This window comes from Aedes albopictus, chromosome 2 (genome assembly GCF_035046485.1).
Source record: "Aedes albopictus strain Foshan chromosome 2, AalbF5, whole genome shotgun sequence".
Classification (NCBI taxonomy): domain Eukaryota; kingdom Metazoa; phylum Arthropoda; class Insecta; order Diptera; family Culicidae; genus Aedes; species Aedes albopictus.
In genome coordinates, this window is record NC_085137.1 from 229691505 (window position 1) to 229712461 (window position 20957).

Here is a 20957-nt window from a genome sequence, read left to right on the forward strand (position 1 = left end):
TGGGTCATCCTTCTCCGTCATGCAAGAGGCCCTGTCCCTTATCACTGCATAACGTAGGCCTTATCTAGGTGCTTATAAACATTATTGTTCAGGTCTTCGGGATTTTTGTTCGTCTGTGTATAGATATTGATTTGATAGTTGAAGAATTTGTCCCTCATTCTCAATTTACATTTCATCTCTATATCAATTCAACGAATCATCTCTGAAAAAGCCTTTATTTCAACTCTCATGTTTCCTGTGTACGAGTGTTAGTTATTACCTACATACATATGCTAAATGGTCGAAAAATATGATTTTTTTTTTCCAAAAAGAACACAATCCCTCCCCTTTCCCAATAATGCTGCGTGATTTGTGATGGCTCATATTTAACCAGAGGTATTTTTTTAGAAAATGCCCATAAATGTTATCTATACCAGAGTCTGAATTGAGTCTAGCGAGATAGGTATATAGGAATAATTCTAACATTAGAAAGGTACACAAATAGACTTGTCTATTCTTGAATTAACACGAATCGTCTCATGCCTCATGAATAATGTTATCACAATCCATTCTAATGTTATTTCACCCGTACCCGTACACATTAGTCACAACCTTCGAAGGAAATGACGCACGCGTTCAATTCATACCTTCCTTCATATTACGAAGTTAGCATATCGAATGCGTTTCTTGTTTATTTTTAATCCATTCCCATCCCAAGTGAGATGGTAGTGCAAAAGGCCAATATTTGGTGCTGCTTTCATCTGCTGTTCCATCCAACAACGGTACTCTTTTCCAGTCGCAAGTGGACTCTGTTGATGGTGTGTACATATTACCCTCGAGCCATACACTCCCATCCACCCCCGCAAAGTGAAGCTTTTGTACGAAAAACTTGGCATCAGCAGATCTCGACTTGGCTACAGATGACCAAATAGCTACTTCTCCAAACCAAATTCAAACAGCATCATACTCTGTAGGTACAATACCATATCCATCTATCCACACGCCAGAAGTGGAAAATTTCCAATCGCTGTCCAAAATCACATAACAACGTTCCTCTTCGGTTCAATGTTTAGAGCGAGCGCATTTCTCCGAAACAAACGCCATGGACGTCCGTCCGTTCCGTTTGGCTGTTGTTTTCTGGTTTTCACACTCCACTCGATGGCAATGCGCTCACGTTCTCACCAGACTTTTTTTTTTCTTTATCACGTTCCGCCTGAATGTGAACCCCCTGAACCGCTGAACGGTGATGATGGTGTTGTCGATGGATGAGAGCTCTTCTGTTTTGTTGTTCGCGCTCGTCGTCTCGGTCTCACTCGAACTCAAACTCGAACTTGACCAGACCAGGCTAGGCCAAATCAGTGAGGTACCTACTATGCATAGTAGGTTCGCTCGCTGTGTTGTGTATAGCACGCTGCCTTGGTGTGATCTGTTTGGTATAGTACAAAGAGCGACATAGATGCTTCGGATTTGGCTGATACATGCGGTGGTATGCGTCATCACTTGCTGTGGGGTTTGTGACGTGTGTTCGTGGGGGGCAAAACAGAAAACACCGAAAATAATGGACATTTCGGTCTAAATGTTTGCAACAGATTGGTCCTGGTTCAGTAGGAAAGCATGTACTTTTTATATTCAATTCGTTTGTAATAGTGGACTCCTTAGTAGCTGAAATTTCCTCTCATCTTGAAAACAGTATACTTCAAATTGAATTGTTTCTACCAATGTTTTCGCAACAAGTTCTATCTGTATCTTTCCTTCATATTTAACACGAAAGTCATATAAAACAGCCATTATTTCTTATACAATAATCATTCAAAATATGACCCTAATGGGGCACGTTCGATGTAGTATTAGATTTGTAGTAATGATCTGAATTTTTGTATGGTGAAAAGGTCAATTCTCCGTTTCTGCAAAGAAATGGTGCAAAAAGCGTAGGTATGATGATTCCTTGTCTAATTTGATGCTTTTTGAGCAAAACTTTGGATAACTATGTTGTTTATGTTGCAAGAAATGGAGAAAACAACAACACTGTTGCCGAAAGTTTTGCTCAAACAGCATCAAATTAGGCAAGAAATCATAATACCCACGCTTTTTGCACCATTTCAGTGCAGAAACGAAGAATTGACCTTCTCACCATACTAAAATTCAGCTCATTACTACAAATCTAGTACTTCACCGATCTGTCCTATTGAAGGTCCACTATAGGCTAAAATATTCGAAGCAACAATAAAATCCGTTTCAATCAATGTCTTCTCTTGATGGCCTAGTAAATCCTGGATTAACTTGGCCGATTCGATTCTAATGGGGCACGTTCGGTGTAGTACTAGATTTGTAGTAATGAGCTGAATTTTAGTATGGTGAGAAGGTCAATTCTCCGTTTCTGCAATGAAATGGTACAAAAAGCGTGGGTATTATGATTCATTGCCTAATTTGATGCTGTTTGAGTAAAACTTTGCACAACAGTGTTGTTGTTTTCTCCATTTCTTGCAACATAAACAACATAGTTATCCAAAGTTTTGCTCAAACAGCATCAAATTAAGCAAGGAATCATAATACCCACGCTTTTTGCACCATTTCATTGCAGAAACGGAGAACTGACCTTCTCACCATACAAAAATTCAGCTCATTACTACAAATCTAGTACTCCACCGAACGTGCCCCATTCTCCGTTTCTGCAATGAAATGGTGCAAAAAGCGTGGGTATTGTGATTCCTTGCCTAATTTGATGCTGTTTGAGCAAAACTTTCTATAACTATGTTGTTTATGTTGCAAGAAATGGAGAAAACAACAACACTGTTGCCCAAAGTTTTGCTCAAACAGCATCAAATTAGGCAAGGAATCATAATACCCACGCTTTTTGCACCATTTCATTGCAGAAACGGAGAATTGACCTTCTCACCATACTAAAATTCAGCTCATTACTACAAATCTAGTACTTCACCGATCTGTCCTATTGGCGTACCTGCCAAATGAGATAAGACCTGCTTCGCAGCTCAGTGTTCTATAACCACTGCCACAGTTACTACTAGGTCGCAGTTCCCGGCAAGATTCGAACGGACTGGAAAGTTAACCCAAACTACAAGCCCATCGTTGCATCGATCAGCTTCTCAGGAAAGTCGTTCTCACACATTGGTTTACCATACCTACGCCTGGTTGAATCTGTAATGTATGCCGCCTTGGAATCGTTGAACAGCGGATCTGGTATTCACGGTTTTTCTGGGGAATTTTTCATACGGTAAAGATCTAGCCAGTTGTCGATCGTCCGTCGATGAAGCCGGCTGCACAACTTCCAACGACAAGGATGGGAACACTCACTTGCAAAGGGTTACACTCACTTACAGTTTTCTCAACTTAGAAGCATGCAATCAAAAACGATGTATGGACGAGTTTTGCCTCGTGATTTTGTCTAAAAGTTTGCCGAATAGAGTAGGGGTCGCACGCGCATACCAAAGTCGTGAGGGAGCTGCGAAAGCAACTCTCCACGAGGTGAATGTTAATTACACTCACCTCGTGGAGAGTCGCTTTCACAGCTCTGTTACGACTTTGGGATTCGTGTGCGACCCCTTACTCTATTCGGCAAAGTTTTAGACAAAACCACAAGGCAAAAGTCGTCCATACATCGTTTCTTGATTGCACGCTTCTGAGCTGAGAAAATAGCAAGTGAGTGTAAATCTTTGCAAGTGAGTGTTCCCATACCTGTCCAACGACGTTATTAGTTTTAGAAACAGACGGCGAACGATGATCTGAGATAGCACTTTGAAGGCGGCATTCAAAATGATGTTCGCTCGGAAGTTCTTACATTCCAAATGATTGATTTTCTTGTGAATGTGACTGATAATCCTTCCTTTCGTCACTTCTCCGGTAGCTGTTCGGTTGCAGATAGGGAATCGCTCCACTTGGGCGGTGGCTTCTATATTCGTCTGTTTTCCACTATAACTCAGTCAAATTTGAACCAATTGACACAATTTTTGGAATGTGGTGAGAAAGGTATAGTATCTACCCGTGTACAACATTTCAAGTCAATTGGTTCAAAATTGACTGAGTTATAGTGGAAAACAGACGAATATAGAAGCCACCGCCCAAGTGGCGCGATACCCTATGTGGTCATTTTTACTGGGCCCATCTTGATGTATACAGATGCAATACTATTATTATTATTATTACTTTATTATAGACATTTTCAGCCCTAGGCTGGTTCATCTCTTATGCAATACTATATTTGCAAGCTGCTCTTTTGTTTTTAAGGCTGGTGGATTATTTCGTGCCATTTTCGGTCTAAAAATCCACCGCGCTGTTACTGTGTATGACGAACGAGGTTTCTGAAAGTGTTGTACTCGGGTTTCGGAATGATTCATAAATGCTCTCTGCACGACTTGATCGTTTCCTCTACTGCCTTGGTCCCCCATGCCTATGTTATCCGCCCGATCCAGAAATCCTGCTTCCACCTATCAATCACTTCACGTCCGTCCGTCAAGAAGCTCCCATCCTCACACATTTCGACTCGCGCCACGCAGCTACTTAAGGATGCGTTGAGCTTCTGATAGAACTTGCGTGTTTCTCGAGACTGGCATAGCAATAGGAAGCAATCAGTGAAGTACTAGATTGAAAGTAGTGAGCTGGATTTTTGTATGGTGAGATCATCAATTTTCCGTTTCTGCAATGAAATGGTGCAAACAGCGTGGGTTATATGATTTCTTGCCTAATTTGATGATGTTTGAGCAAAAGTTTGGGTAACTGTGTTGTTGAAGTTGTAAGAAATAAATAATACAACAACACAGTTAACCAAACTTTTGCTCAAACATCATCAAATTAGGCAAGAAATCATATAACCCACGCTGTTTGCACCATTTCATTGCAGAAACGGAGAATTGATCATCTCACCATACAAAAATCCAGCTCACTACTTTCAATCTAGTACTTCACTGATTGCTTCCTATAGGACAGATCGGTGAAGTACTAGATTTGTAGTAATGAGCTGAATTTTAGTATGGTGAGGAGGTCAATAGGACAGATCGGTGAAGTACTAGTAATGAGCTGAATTTTAGTATGGTGAGAAGGTCAATTCTCAATTTCTGCAATGAAATGATGCAAAAAGCGTGGGTATTATGATTCCTTGCCTAATTTGATGCTGTTTGAGCAAAACTTTGGGCAACAGTGTTGATGTTTTCTCCATTTCTTGCAACATAAACAACATAGATATCCAAAGTTTTGCTCAAGCAGCATCAAATTAGGCAAGGAATCATAATACCCACGCTTTTTGGACCATTTCATTGCAGAAACGGAGAATTGACCTTCTCATCATACAAAAATTCAGCTCATTACTACAAATCTAGTACTACACCGAACGTGCCCCATTTTCCGTTACTGCAGTGAAATGGTACAAAAAGCGTGGGTATTATGATTCCTTGCCTAATTTGATGCTGTTTGAGCAAAACTTTGGGCAACAGTGTTGTTGTTTTCTAAATTTCTTGCAACATAAACAACATAGTTATCCAAAGTTTTGCTCAAACAGCATCAAATTAGGCAAGGAATCATAATACTCACGCTGTTTGTACCATTTCATTGCAGAAACAGAGAACTGACCTTCTCACCATACTAAAATTCAGCTCATTACTACAAATCTAGTACTACATCAAATGTGCCCCATTCTGTATCCTCGCATTCCGCCTCTTCAAAGGTGGCGTTTTTCTCCCTTAAGCGGTGGGTTAGCTGTTTCCGTGTCTGTTTTGCATCCACCTTCTGTCGGGTACATACTGTAGTATTACCGCCCGCGCTGCGTTCTTCTCTTTAAAATCAACTCTACAGAGATATTGCCCGCTCTTGTTCATCCCGAAAGGGATAACGTGTAACATGAGCGATGGAAAGCTCCTCGACCGATCGATCCACCCTCATTCGGTATAATTCTGCAGAATACCTGCGCGTAATATATCGTGAATATAAACAGTGAACAACATGGCGACCGTGAGAGAAAATGTTTCGTCACTTTTTTGGTGGAAAAAGCCTAGGCCATGTTATGGTTCATTTCTGTTTCCACCCTATTATAAAATTGTCAACCCATGGTCTGTGGGTTTCGATTTTAAATAATTTCACAGGTAATGCCTTACTCTACTCAATCTTCACCGCAGACATTGAAGCACAGCAGCGCCCACAATGGCCTTCCGGATGTTGGTAACCGTAAAAAACTCTGTCACTGATCACACGATTCGATTCAATCTATGAGTGCACGTTATTAACTACAACCCCTACATCTTTTCGCAGGATTGTTGAATGTTGATGAGTTTGGTATACTTGAGATCATCCAACATCCAGAAGCAGATTGAAGCAACGATCGTTAAGCAGCAGCAGCAGCAGCAACAGCATCAGTAATCCATAAACAACATCCGCCGCGCAGTTGCAGCAACAACAGCTGGAGAAGGACTTCCGCTGACCTTTTGATGTTTTCCATCTCGTCAATCTTCGATCCGGCGTTCGAAGTAGGCTCTTCGTAGCTACGTAGCGCGGAAACCCTGGAACAGACACGGCATCACAGTGGACCAAAGCGTGCGGCGCCGTGTGTGCAAGGATCGAGAGTGTGAGGTTGCGAGAGAGTGAATGCATAACGCGCGGATATTCGTCAGAGAATATTCCCTGTCTGAGGTTTGCCTGAGATCTGACAGTTGTTCAAGTGCGGTGAAGCGTATATCCGAGGTTGTGCGATCTTTACTTCTGTGAGAGAGTGAATACAGCCGGCCGCGGACGTCGAAACATCAAGTGCAAGCGCTGAACGAGGACATTTCAATGTAAGCTCTACCACAAACCCATCAACCAAGCAACACATCTGCGAGCGTGCGAGTGGTGCGAGAGAACGCGCGGAAGATTTGAGCGAGTGCGACAAGTCAAAAGTGAAAGAAGTGTGTGAAGTGCTATTCTCTGCGGTATTCGGTAGTTTGTAATCGTGACTTGTTTTTGTACCTTATATATCTAGTTTGTAACAACGCGAGTGCGTGCGTGCGAACGACCTACCAACAGCAACATGTCGATGGTAATGGTCCGTATGGAGGAAGCCAACAAGTTGTTGGACTTCTCGCAGAAGCTAGACATCGGTCTGCTGGATAGTGTCGTGGATTGCCTGTACAGTAGCACCGGGGAGCAGTTGAGATTGGCCCAGAATATTCTCACCACCTTAAAGGAACACCCCGATGCATGGACCAGGGTCGATAGTATCCTAGAATTCTCGCAAAATCAGCAAACCAAATTCTACGCCCTGCAGATCCTGGAGGAGGTCATCAAGACCCGCTGGAAAATCTTGCCACGTAACCAGTGCGAGGGAATCAAAAAGTATGTGGTTGGGCTGATCATCAAGACATCCCAGGATGCAACCGTTATGGAAGCGAATAAAGTTTATCTGAATAAGCTTAATATAATTCTGGTACAAATTTTAAAACGGGAATGGCCGAATAATTGGGAAACCTTTATCAGTGACATCGTGGGGGCTTCAAAAACGAATGAAACACTCTGCCAAAACAACATGATCATCTTGAAACTGCTAAGCGAGGAGGTGTTCGACTTTTGTTCTGGCCAGATCACGCAGACCAAGGCCAAACATCTAAAGGACACCATGTGCTCGGAGTTCTCGCAGGTGTTCACACTGTGTCAATTCGTATTGGAAAATTCACTGAATGCACCGCTGATATCCGCTACTCTTGAAACTCTGTTGAAGTTCTTGAACTGGATTCCCCTTGGGTATATCTTTGAGACAAAGCTCATCGACATGTTGGTTTGCCGCTTCCTAACGATACCCATGTTCAGGAATATTACGCTGAAATGCCTTTCGGAGATCGCGGGCCTACAACTGGCAAACTATGGACATATCTTCGTGGCAATGTTCAAGCAGACGATGGAACAGTTCGACAGTATGATTCCCTCCTGCACTGACATGAATCAAATCTACATGAATGGCTCGGATGATGAGCAGTGCTTTGTACAAAACTTGGCCATGTTTTTGTGTACCTTCTTGCGAGTACATTCGGCTCTTGTCGAGAAACGGGAAACCATGGATACGGTGCTCAAGGCACTTGGCTACCTGGTAATGATCTCGGAAGTCGAAGATGTTGAAATCTTCAAAATATGCCTAGAGTACTGGAATAGCCTCGCTTCGGAACTGTACAAAGATTCCTACAGTTCTAGCCAGCGTCGTACGTTCTACGCCAAGATTTTGTCCAAGGTGCGCTACATTATGATCTCGCGGATGGCCAAGCCCGAGGAGGTGCTCGTCGTCGAGAACGAAAACGGCGAGGTGGTGCGTGAGTTCATGAAGGACACCAATAGTATTAACCTGTACAAGAATATGCGAGAAACGCTCGTATATCTGACCCATCTGGATTACGCTGACACCGAGCGTATCATGACGGAGAAACTGTGTCACCAGGTGAATGGTTCCGAGTTTTCGTGGAAGAATTTGAACACACTCTGCTGGGCTATCGGGTCCATCTCTGGTGCCTTCTTCGAGGACGACGAAAAACGGTTTCTGGTCACGGTGATCAAGGAGCTGCTCGGACTCTGCGAACACAAAAAGGGTAGGTTTTGTTGATTGCTAATATTTTAAAAAGTTGTGCTTTGCTTTACTTTCTCAGACAGACATTTTAAATGCCTTTTGCTAGACAGATCTTGATCTTCGTTTTACGTACAATTTCAAAATTTAAATGCAAGATTCAGAATTATTAACCAAAACTCTCCAAATCGTCACGCAGGAAAGGACAACAAAGCAATCATAGCATCGAATATCATGTACGTGGTTGGGCAGTACCCTCGGTTTTTGAGGGCGCACTGGAAGTTCTTGAAAACGGTCGTCAACAAGCTGTTCGAGTTCATGCACGAAACGCACGATGGTGTGCAGGACATGGCCTGTGATACTTTCATCAAGATCGCCCTGAAGTGCCGAAGGCACTTTGTTCAACTGCAGCCCAACGAATCGTGTACCTTTATTGAGGAAATCCTTGCCACCATGAGCACGATCATCTGCGATCTGCAGCCGCAACAGGTGAGCCTTCTTCTGCTCGAAACCACTAGAGTCATTCTGCAATAATGCTTCCAATTATCCATAGGTTCACACATTCTACGAAGCTGTGGGGTACATGATCTCCGCCCAGGTTGATCAGGTTCAACAAAACATATTGATCGAAAAGTACATGATGCTGCCGAATCAGGTAAATTAAATCTACATATGATTTATCAATGCATTCTAAACCCTTCATTATCCCTCAAAGGTCTGGGACGAAATCATCTCGCAAGCTACGAAAAACGTTGACATTCTCAAGGACATGGCCGCCGTCAAGCAGCTGGGAAGCATCCTGAAAACTAACGTCCGCGCATGCAAAGCCCTCGGCCATGCGTATGTGTCCCAGTTGGGCCGAATCTATCTCGATATGCTGAACGTGTACAAAATCATGTCGGAGAACATCACGCAGGCAATCGCTCTGAACGGACTGGCGATCAACAACCAACCGCTGATCAAGGCAATGCATGTCGTCAAGAAGGAAACGCTTACCCTCATCTCCGAGTGGGTGTCCAAATCGAACGACTCGCCGATGGTGATGGAGAACTTCATCCCGCCACTGCTGGAAACGGTGTTGTTTGATTATCAGGTAAGTGCTGTTACTAAATTTAGTAGCTAAACAATAAAATTGTTGGGAACTACTGATCAGCTCAGCATTCTCTCCCTATACTGCTCGCTAACCGAAGGCGATGAGTCTACATGTCGGTTGATGCACAAAGTAGTTAAATTGACTGAGTTATAGCAGCAAGTGCCCAAAATAGGTTCACCTGCCCAAATGGTTCTAGACCCTACTATGTAGTTAAATATTTTTAGTTTTACGCTCATTATTAAACTTGCAACATAACCTTATTTTCCAGCGGACGAAAGTGCCGAATGCTCGAGAACCGCTGGTGCTCAGCACGATGGCATCGATCGTCAACAAACTGCAGGCGGTCATCACGCCGGAGGTCCCGAAAATCTTCGACGCCGTGTTCGACTGTACGCTCGACATGATCAACAAGAACTTCGAGGACTACCCGCAGCACCGGACCAACTTCTACGAACTGTTGCAAGCGGTCAACACGCACTGCTTCAAGGCGTTCCTGAGCATTCCGCCAAATCAGTTCAAACTGGTGTTCGATTCGATTGTGTGGGCATTCAAGCACACGATGCGAAACGTGGCCGACACTGGACTAAACATTCTGATGCAGGTAAGTGCGATAGTGGAAACGGGGAGGAAGGGTGCCATTGGTTACAGATGCTGTGGCCGGTCGTGATATTGAACCTTTGTGTTTGTGTTCGTAAGAGTGTACGTACGGATTTGGCTTCTGTGTATGTATGATTGTATAATGAATAGATTTTTTCTTCCAGTTTACCACAGGAGACAGTACAGCTTGGAATGGTCCTGCTGCAAGACAGTTGACAGCAATCTCCTTTCGAATTTCACTAATGGGTTGCATGTACGTCGTACATGTTCCTGACGATTGAGTGTATGTGTGAACGGATGCATGTTTCTGTTGAACCTGTCACTATTGGTTCTACAATGAAGTCAACCTGATCCAGTATGGGCTTGTTTGATTGATGAGCTTGGAAACGACTCTTGAGAAGGTGATGAATGATTGTGTTTACAAATTGTACTGTTTAAAGACGGTCTAATAACAACTAGTGACATTTGGCCGAATGACAAATGGCCGAATTCCAAGCAAAAACTGTCTATGTTCTCTAGCAGGAAGAATAGTGTTATTTTTACGCTTTCTACTATTCATTGTTTTGGTCTTTATGTATCCGTTCAGCTATTTGTTCGTTCGATAATTTGTCAGCGGTTCTGTACCACTAGCCCGAAAGTCACTTGTCAAATGCCAAAAAAAGGAATTGAGGGCAACCTGATGGCAGAGGTGTTTTCTTCTTTGGGGCATAGGTACGCTGTTCACTGAGAAGAATTATTAGGGAATCGCGCCACTTGGGCGGTGGTTCTATATTCGTCTGTTTTCCACTATAACTCAGTCAAATTTGAACCGACTGGCACAACTTTTGGAATGTGGTGAGATAGGTATAGTATCTACCTGTGTACAACATTTCAAGTAAATTGGTTCAAAATTGACTGAGTTATAGTGGCAAACAGACGAATATAGAACCACCGCCCAAGTGGCGCGATACCCTATTTGTTACGTCCTTCGTTTTTCATATTCTTAGACCCCCGGCTCTCCTGTCACGCAATTTTCCTATAGCTAATACACGTACTGCCATGTTGGGCGATTAGTTGGACGTAATTTTTGAGCGTTCTCTTTCGTGTTTTATTGTTTCCAAGATAGTGATGGTTGAGCATCTGATACGGGCTAGTAACATTCGGGCTAACGGCACATTCAAGCAAGTTTTGTTTTGGCTAGTGCCATTCGGGCTAGTGTTATAGAATCGTTATAATGGCGTCTTGTATTGCATATTTTTGGGTGTGTGTAGGTTCGATTTGTGTTTCGCGGTATGGTCACTAACAGGAATCAGCAAGACGCACCAATCACACTCTCTTCTCATCCACGTCTACACAGATGTTGCAGAACCTCGAACAGCACCCACAGGCAGCGCAGAGTTTCTATCAGACCTACTTCACGGACATCCTGATGCAAATCTTCTCGGTGGTAACGGACACCTCGCACACGGCCAGCCTCCAGAACCACGCCACCATTCTGGCGTACATGTTCTCGTTGGTTGAGGCCGGCAGGATTACGGTCAGCCTTGGGCCCTCGCCGGACAACGTACTGAACATCCAGGATTACGTCGCGACGCTGCTCAAATCCGCCTTCAGCCATTTGACCGATAATCAGATCAAGATCTTCGTCACCGGTTTGTTCAACCTCGATCAGGACGTCCATGCATTTAAGGAGCATTTACGAGACTTTTTGATCCAGATTAAGGTAAGGACTGAAATATATTCTTGTAGCCCTATGGCATTGATTTCTCAAAAACAGATATTCTTTTGGTTCAATCATTGGGATCTGGGTCATTTGGCATAACGGTTATTTAACATAACAAACACTTGAAGGGTGCATTTCATTATGCCAAATATCCCGCTCCCCAATCATTGGAGTCTATCCCTTTTGGCATATCATTTGACATAATGCCGTTAGGCATAAATGTCGTTTGCCATATGAATAATTAGGCATAATTGTCGTTTGGCATAATTTTTATTTGGATGATTCAAAATGAAAAATGGATGAAGTTGAAAATCGCCAATGAACATAATTTGCGGTCATTCTATTGTCGAATGACCCATAGGTATTTGTCTTTTATTAAGTTTTGTGTGAAAAATGATTGTTTGCACATGCATTGTTGCTTAAATGACGAATTATGTAGAATGTCTATGATGTTTGATTGGAAAATAACACGGTCCGACAAAAAAAATCAACTTCTGTCCAGCTCTAAATTTCGGTTGTGCTACTTTTCCCCGAATGTCGATTCCCCGAATGTCGTTTCCCCGAACGCCGATTCCCCGAATGCCGTTTCCCCGAATGACCCATTTCCCCGAATCACACCCTTCTTTATTTTATAGGCGGTTCTTTCAAGTTTTATTGCTCCTCAGACCTGCTGAAACCCTGCTGAATGAAGAATGGTAATATGACTCCTTCTTTCCGTTGCTGCTCGTTCTTTTTAGAACCAAATTGATTCCAACGATCTGTCTAACTATGGTCATTTCGAACAAGAATGTAATATATAGTCTTTTCGGGGAAACGGGTCATTCGGGGAACTGACTTTCGGGGAAACGGGCCTTCCGGGGAACCGGCGTTCGGGGAACCGACATTCGGGGAAAAGTAGCACAATCCTAAATTTCACCTTCTTTTCTTGCTCCCGACTAGAAATTCTTAACCCTTTCCCGCCCATGGTGTCTGTAGAGCACCATAACTTTCAACCCTTGTATCTCTGAGACTAATGAAGTTTTTTGAATGATTTTAATTGTAAATCATGATTTCACATGTTGTTCTCTATCTAAAGGCATTACACTAAGTAAGCGCATACAAATTCAATGTTTTTGTCAAAAAAAGTTTTCACGAAAAGCTATTTTTTTCGACAAAAAAATAATGACAAACTTTAACGTCTCAATTAATGGCATAGTTATCCTCATGGGTTGAAATAAAAATAGTTCTCTAACAGATTTACTATTTATTTGTGTAGTCATACGTTGAAAAGAACTGAAATGTGTATTAAAACCCTTAATGTGATACAATACGAATGGTGCATATATGCACCAATGGGCACATGGCGTGCAAAAAATAAGCAATTTTACAATGTAATCATTGTTTGCATCCCATTCTAGAATTCCGGTGGCATTAAAGTTCGAAGTTTTTGAGAACAATTTGTCTCGAATTGTAATGAATTTGTATAAAACTGGTTCGGAAAGTGATTTTCTAGGATTGTCAAATGAAGCATCCTGTGATTTGACCATTTTTAACGAGAAAAATCAGGAAATAAAGTTCTCCAAATGCCTGGTGGTGCTCCAGAGCACCACCTCATATTTGAGTTGTAATAGCCTTAAACGATAATTTTGGCATAGAAAATATGATTTTGTTCTACCATTTTTAGCAAAAATAATAAAAATCATTTTTAAACACTAAAAGAAGTCATGGGCGGAATAGGGTTAATCTGAAATGTTGTACCTCGATATTCCACGGAACTTGTGCAGCTAGTATATATATTAAAATTTCACTAGTATAATATTGTATAATATATTAAAATTTCACTAAGAATCGTCAAGCCATTCTCGAGAAACGGTGTTTTTTTTTTCGAAATGATGTTTTAATATTTCTTATCTTTAAAGCCAAGAGTCCATCAACCAAGCAATTGCGCAGTTGCTGATTTAACTGATGATCTAGTGTCATGGCGTCTTCGAGGAAGTTTTTCACTGCAATAACGCGCTACTGTTGAATTGTTGGAGTTGGTGAATATGATCAATCTCCCTAAATGTGAGAAAGAAAACTTATTATCTGAAGTTTTCAAGATACACGGTTGATGTCTTCACAAGAGCTGTAGAAAATGGTGTTTTGAAGAACTTTGTCGAATACGCCAAGTTTGTAACCTCGTTACCTTTCAAGATACGTTGAGTTTCGTCAAGTTTTTATTACTGACGGCCCCATGAAAACTTATATTCTTGTTTATACTTACTGCCTGTTTTTACTATAGCATACAATAAATGCTAAATTTGTGGTTCTTGCAATTATATTAGTGCAAGTCAAGATTTCGGATTAGATTTCTCGAGTTAAGCGACTAAACTAACAATATTTTCTCCGATTCCCCCCGAAACAGGAGGTGACGGGTGATGACGACTCGGATCTTTACCTGGAGGAGCGTGAGACCGAGCTGAAGAAAGCCCAAGAAGAGAAGAGACGAATTCTGATGACGGTGCCTGGTATGATCAATCCACACGAGCTACCGGAGGAGATGCAGGATGAGTAAGAAGCGTTCATGAACGAATTGTTGTACGGTGGTGTTATGGAATCAGTGAAAATTGTATTTGTTTGTTGAGTAAGCAAAAAAGAAATCGAGAATAGATCAACGGTGTGAAATGGTTGAAATTTTGAATTAGGCTTTTTCTTTCCCTGGAAAGAATTTATACTTTCTCTCTCTCTGTTTTGCAACAACAATAAAAAAACTAAAAAAGAATAATTTTCACGTTATGGTCTTATTTCTGCAAACTATAATAAGCGTTACGGAAATACACAAATTTAACAATATTTTCGTCACATAACACTAATAGGAACAAAACAAAAAATATACAGTAGATCCGCGCGCACTAAAACGAAAAAAAAAAGCCAAAAACATAACCAGCAACATGCAGAGAAACAACACAGCCACTGAATATCCCAGCAATAGAATTAAAATGGTAAAATTATGGACAGGAAAGCAGACAAGTCACAGTTTCTGAAATGATGATCGTTTTGCGTTGATGGTGGTGAAAGAAGCAAGTACAGAGTTGCAGTTTTTTTCTTCTTCTGTAGGAAAGAGCAGTTTGTGTGAGGTTCATATTTTACATGCAGGAATAAAATGGAATCCCATTTTCATTACATATTTTATTATTACACATTTATTTATAAGATGCTACAAAAAGTTTATAATTATTACTTTCCGGATTGATGCGTGTTGGAATGTATGAAATCTGTTGTTCTTACTATATTTTTTTTGCGATAAAAATACTATCCCTTACTCAAGTTTTTTTTAACGATAAGAGCGTGATTAGGCTAGCAGCTATGTGCCTACTATAGTAGCCAGCAGCAATTCGGAGTAATGATATGTTTGAAGGCGGTCGTGAAAGAGAGAGCGTGTGAGCGCGCAGAAATGGTTAAAAGTCTGAGGTATTTGTGCATCCTTTTTAGTTTGCGATGTTTTTATAACTATCGGATAAATTTAGGTCGATGAGTCTCCAAATAGAAGTTTTTCAGTGAGATGAAATTCTAAACAGAAAGTACATCGGCATAAAGGAAATCTAAATTTGGAGAGTTGCTCAAATTCTCGGGAATTTTGTTCGTATGTCCAGAATCTTTACCTCAAACACGAATTTCTATTAAACTTGGAGTCTCTTCTGTCCACATGGTCCGATAACAAAAAAACAACAAACACAGTTGCGGTTTAGGTTACAATTGTAGCGGCGGATTGACTTCGGATCGGGAAAGAAAAGGTCAGAGTGAAGAGGAGGAGAAGGAAGTACAGATTATATGGGTATTGCGGATCGAGTTTTGTCGTGGTAGGGATTTTATGCTGAACGTAGATTATAAAGTTTATTAGTAAAAACACACACACACTTACAACATGTGAATCGACAAAATGGATAGACAGAAGCACTAATAACTTATAAGAGGGTTAGAATTGATGAACACTGTAATAATTGCAGCGAGTACATCGTGTAAACGTTTGTAGAGATTTGGATAGTAGATGCGAAGGAAGGGAAAACAAGTCTACGGATACAATAATAGACGAAAAAGTACGAAACTAAGCTACGTTTTTCTTTTCTCCTACGAATAACAAACATTTACAAGATGAAAAAGAAGTAACAAAAAAAATGTATGCGTGTTTGAATGTTTGTGTGAAAATCTTAACATGGAATACATGAAATCACTTGCGGATGTTTAAACGTAGCGCATGAGCAGTACACTACCGGAGAGAGATCGCCGAGAAAATGAATAACATTTTTTCAACAAGTTACAAAAACGAAATAAGTGAAGAAACAAAAAAAAACGTTGAAATTATAGCGTGAGAGCACATCGTGGAAGAATTTTTGATGCATTACGAATTACCTGCAGGAAAATCAAGCGGAGGAATAAAGCCAGAATCATTTATTATCTCATGTAGATCATATATTTACGCGTATCTTTTTTCGTTGGTTGTAGATGACATACTTCGACTGTTTGAATTTCAGCTTCTTTAGTACTATAGTACTGATGGCATTAGGGGCTGTCCATTAATTACGTAAGGGTTTATAAGGGGAGGGAAGGTTTGAGAAATCTTACGCGCCATACAAAAATATTTGGCTTTCCATACAAAAAATATTACAAGGGGGGGAGGGGGTGTCGAAAAATCGCAAAAATTCCGTTACGTAATTAATGGATAGCCCCTTATATGGGTGTTTGTTTGGGAGGGAATGATCATCCCGTCATACCTGTTGCAAACTTTGTGAAGCTGGGGGTGGTCTCAAAAGAATACCCCAAAATACAGCCCTCAACAGACTAATCGACTGCCATTCAAAAGTAAATATTGATGAAGGTGGCAGGACAACGAGAAGAGTCACTCAAGCCAAAATTTGGCAATTGTTTGCTTAAGTCTGGCTGTTTAATCATAGTCTGACAGCAGACTGGTTAAAAAGCAATATTCCTTCGATAACTCCCTTAGCAGGGGCAGCACTTTTGGCGGTGGATGAAAAAGACATTCCTCGTTCGGAAATACTTATTGGCTTTTTCCCATGGAGTGCAGAAGACAGCAACGAAGAAATCCTCACTCTTTTGGAAAGCCAAAACGATGGGTTGGCTGTTGATGCGTGGAGGATACTCCAAAGCAGCATAAAAACCATCACGTAGAACTAGTTTTTTACTTTTGACGGAGGGTCCTTGAACTCCATCATAAAAAACGACTTCAACTTAGACTTCAAATTTGGATATGCCAGCTTAAGGAGAAAATTCCATAAGAAGAACGAAGAAGATGGTAGTGAAAGACTAGAGCGAAAGGATGATCGTGATCCTCTAAAACCCACAAAAACACTGGTGATAGCAAGATGATCATAGATCAAATGGAACAATACCCAGGTCAATCAAAAGCCTGGCCTAGGCTCTGGCCAAACTACAAGTACAGTCGACGGTTTGAAGAATTATAACACGTCGATAAATAAAGAAATAGCACTAGGATACAGAAACCTGAAAATCCAAGGAGCAAAAAAAAAACAAATAAAGGGAGCCGCGTATACCAGCGTTGGGGCAGAGTTAAATCCCCAGGAAAGCGGTGAAAACCCCCAAATTCAGGACATCGTTGCAGTAGTACTGGAGGTGCCAACAACTCACGGAAAAACTGAAATGCGTGTATGCTGATGCAACAGCATACAGGCTGGGGCCTGTAGCATAATGAAAATTTTACTAGACCTGGGGCCTGTAGCATAATGAAAATTTTACTAATAATATTAGTTTTGTAGCTTGTAACTTATAATTTTTCTGTTGCATAAAAATACTGCAAGTACAAGTTACAAGTCCAATACTACAAGTCGGTTGGACTAATATTATTAGTAGAATTTACAAGTGTATGTTGCATAAACAAACTACAAGTATAAAATATTAGCTGTGACTTGTACTTTTGATTACAAGTCTCAAAGGTCTTGTAAAATAATTTACAAGTTAGATTTAAAGTGTTGCAGAAGTCATATTTAGTTTTGAATATATCGATTTACCATTTTGATGAACTCAAAAGATATTAATTATCTAACATGTCAACCTTAATTCCAGTTTTCGACGATTAAATTTGGCGGTATGTATTCGAAACTCATTGAAGAGAAAAATACACTTTGTATCCTAAATATAATTTCTGCTGAGTCTCTCAAGTTCTCCAAAGTTTCCAATACCCATCTTTGATAAGAGGTTCTTGGTAAAATTACATACTATGGCCACTGCATAAGCACAGGTAAAGTTGCAGATGCGAAATAAATTTGAATCAATTGCATCATTAAGGTAATCAAGAGCTACAATATACATACACTAAGTCGAATCGAGTTGCGACATATAAAAGTAGGTAAAAGCTAAATTTTTGCATCCCAGATCACTTCGGATTTTAACAAGAAGCATAATACATGTTGCTAAATCTTTATACATTGTTTTTCAACCAATACTATTAAATCTTTGGGACATTTTACTATAAATCTAGGTACTTGCAGTACCATACTTTGTAAAAAAATATTTCGTCAGAGCGGCCGAAAATTACAGCAAATGCTTTTCTTCATATATCGTATAAAGAATGCAAAACTTCGGAATAAATGAAGTTATTTCCGGATGTTACGCGGAAAATGCAGAATATAAACAAACATCAACTGCCACTTCAAATTAATAGTGAACTGTCGGATGAATGTTGACAGGTAAATGAACCAAAACAACTTGTATTTTCATGGTCTCTAATATTACAAGTGCTAATAATATAAGTGGAAAATTGAGCCTTTATGCAACACAAATTATTAGCACTTGTAACTTGTAGCTAATATTATTAACCTGATTATGCTACAGGGCCCTGGGAGAAGATCCATCACCAGGGCCCTGTAGCATAATCGAGCTAATAATATTAGCTACAAGCTACAAGTTACAAGTACTAATATTACAAGTGCTAATAATTTGTGTTGCATAAAGGCTCAATTTTCCACTTATATTATTAGCACTTGTAATATTAGAGACCATGAAAATACAAGTTGTTTTGGTTCATTTACCTGTCAACATTCATCCGACAGTTCACTATAAATTTGAAATGGCAGTTGATGTTTGTTTATATTCTGCATTTCCGCGTAACATCCGGAAATAACTTTATTTATTCCAAAGCTTTGCATTCTTTATACGATAGATGAAGAAAAGCATGTGCTGTTTGGATAATTCTCGGCCGCTCTGACGAAATATTTTTTAACAAAGTATGGTACCGTAAACCGGGGTCAAATTGATCTCCGGGTTGAAATTGATCAGTCGTTTTTCCGTTAGATAAAGTATGTTTTAAATAGTTTCCTTACATATATCATTAAGCATAGGATTCCTACTTGATACTTGGAAGTAAACTATGTAAAAAGTGCTTAATCTAACTGAAAAACGTCTGATCAATTTCGACCCAGAGATCAATTTGACCCCGGTTTACGGTACTGCAAGTACCTAGATTTTTAGTAAAATGTCCCAAAGATTTAATAGTACTGGTTGAAAAACAATGTATAAAGATTTAGCAACATGTATTATGCTTCTTGTTAAAATCCGAAGTGATCTGGGATGCAAAAATTGAGCTTTTACCTACTTTTATATGTCGCAACTCGATTCGAGTTAGTGTATGTAAGTATATTGTAGCTCTTGATTAGCTTAATGAGGCGCAATACAAGCAATTGATTCAAATTTATTTCGCATCTGCAACTTTACCTGTGCTTATGCAGTTGCTTGATTGATTTGACTTTATTAAAGAGACTTTCAGCCCTTGACTGTGCTTATGCAGTGGCCATAATATATAACTTTACCAAGAACCTCCAATCAAAGATGGGTATTGTAGAAACTTTGGAGAACTTGAGAGACTCGGCAGCAGTTATATTTTGGATACAAAGTGTACATTAACGCAATTTTCTCTTCAATGAGTTTCGAATACATACTGCCAATTTTAATCGTCGAAAACTGGAGTTAAGGTTGGCATGTTCGATAAATAATATCTTTTGAGTTCATCAAAATGGTAAATCGATATATTCAAAACTAAATATGACTTCTGCAATACTTTAAATCTAACTTGTAAATTATTTTACAAGACCTTTGAGACTTGTAATCAAAAGTACAAGTCATAGCTAATATTTTATACTTGTAGTTTGTTTATGCAACATACACTTGTAAATTCTACTAATAATATTAGTCCAACCGACTTGTAGTATTGGACTTGTAACTTGTACTTGTAGTATTTTTATGCAACAGAAAATTATAAGTTACAAGCTACAAGACTAATATTATTAGTAAAATTTTCATTATGCTACAGGCCCCAGAAGTCGTGACGTTTGTCAAGTGCTGCAGAGCGCAAAATAAAGCATTTATTATTGGATACGACGCAAACGCTCATCATACCATAGATCATACTGTATGCGCCAGCAAGGACATCAATAGCAGAGGTGAGTGCCTTCTAGAATATATGACAAATAATGAAATAGATATATGCAATATACTGCCGGTGGACGCATAAATCTCCCATGTGCAAAAACAGACAATCGAGAAAATCGCGTCCAAAGTTCGAAAAAAAATAAATTGTCTCAACTATAAAGTATAAGTGCTGAATCGTGTTCTAACATAAACCAATTTTTAATTTGAGTACTATTTTTTGTTTTAGAGCGATTTTATAGTTCCATAGGATTTCCAATGAAACGTGACGCTTATGCGTCCACTTTTAAGAATGTTACAAATCGGCCATGCATTTTTTCAACAATTTTCGGAACAAACTACCAATTTTTATTTCCCCATATGATAGTACCCCACGATACATGGTCATGGGCTGCAAAATCTCAATATTGCCAAAAATGCACATGGGACAATGGGGCACGTTCGGTGTAGTACTAGATTTGTAGTAATGAGCTGAATTTTAGTATGGTGAGAAGGTCAATTCTCCGTTTCTGCAATGAAATGATGCAAAAAACGTGGGTATTACGATTCCTTGCCTAATTTGATGCTGTTTGAGCAAAACTTTGAATAACTGTATTTATGTTGCAAGAAATGAAGAAAACAACAACACTGTTGTCCAAAGTTTT

General features: G+C 40.1%; 1 protein-coding gene across 2 annotated transcripts in view; it reads left to right on the top strand.

Moving 5' to 3' along the window:
• Positions 1 to 16327, top strand: part of LOC109401363 (exportin-1) — a 31786-nt gene extending 15459 nt beyond the window's left edge. The window contains exons 2-9 of one of the 2 annotated variants that reach the window (XM_019673870.3): positions 6235 to 6755; positions 6941 to 8531; positions 8706 to 8995; positions 9060 to 9161; positions 9222 to 9599; positions 9868 to 10200; positions 11533 to 11898; positions 14282 to 16327. In XM_019673870.3, the coding sequence (XP_019529415.2) occupies positions 6989 to 8531; positions 8706 to 8995; positions 9060 to 9161; positions 9222 to 9599; positions 9868 to 10200; positions 11533 to 11898; positions 14282 to 14431 (3162 nt within the window). In that variant the 5' untranslated portion in view covers positions 6235 to 6755; positions 6941 to 6988 and the 3' untranslated portion in view covers positions 14432 to 16327. Of the gene's footprint in view, positions 1 to 6234; positions 8532 to 8705; positions 8996 to 9059; positions 9162 to 9221; positions 9600 to 9867; positions 10201 to 11532; positions 11899 to 14281 lie in introns of both variants that reach the window. The other variant, XM_019673871.3, reaches the window with a different exon arrangement.
• The last annotated feature ends 4630 nt before the right edge of the window (positions 16328 to 20957 follow it).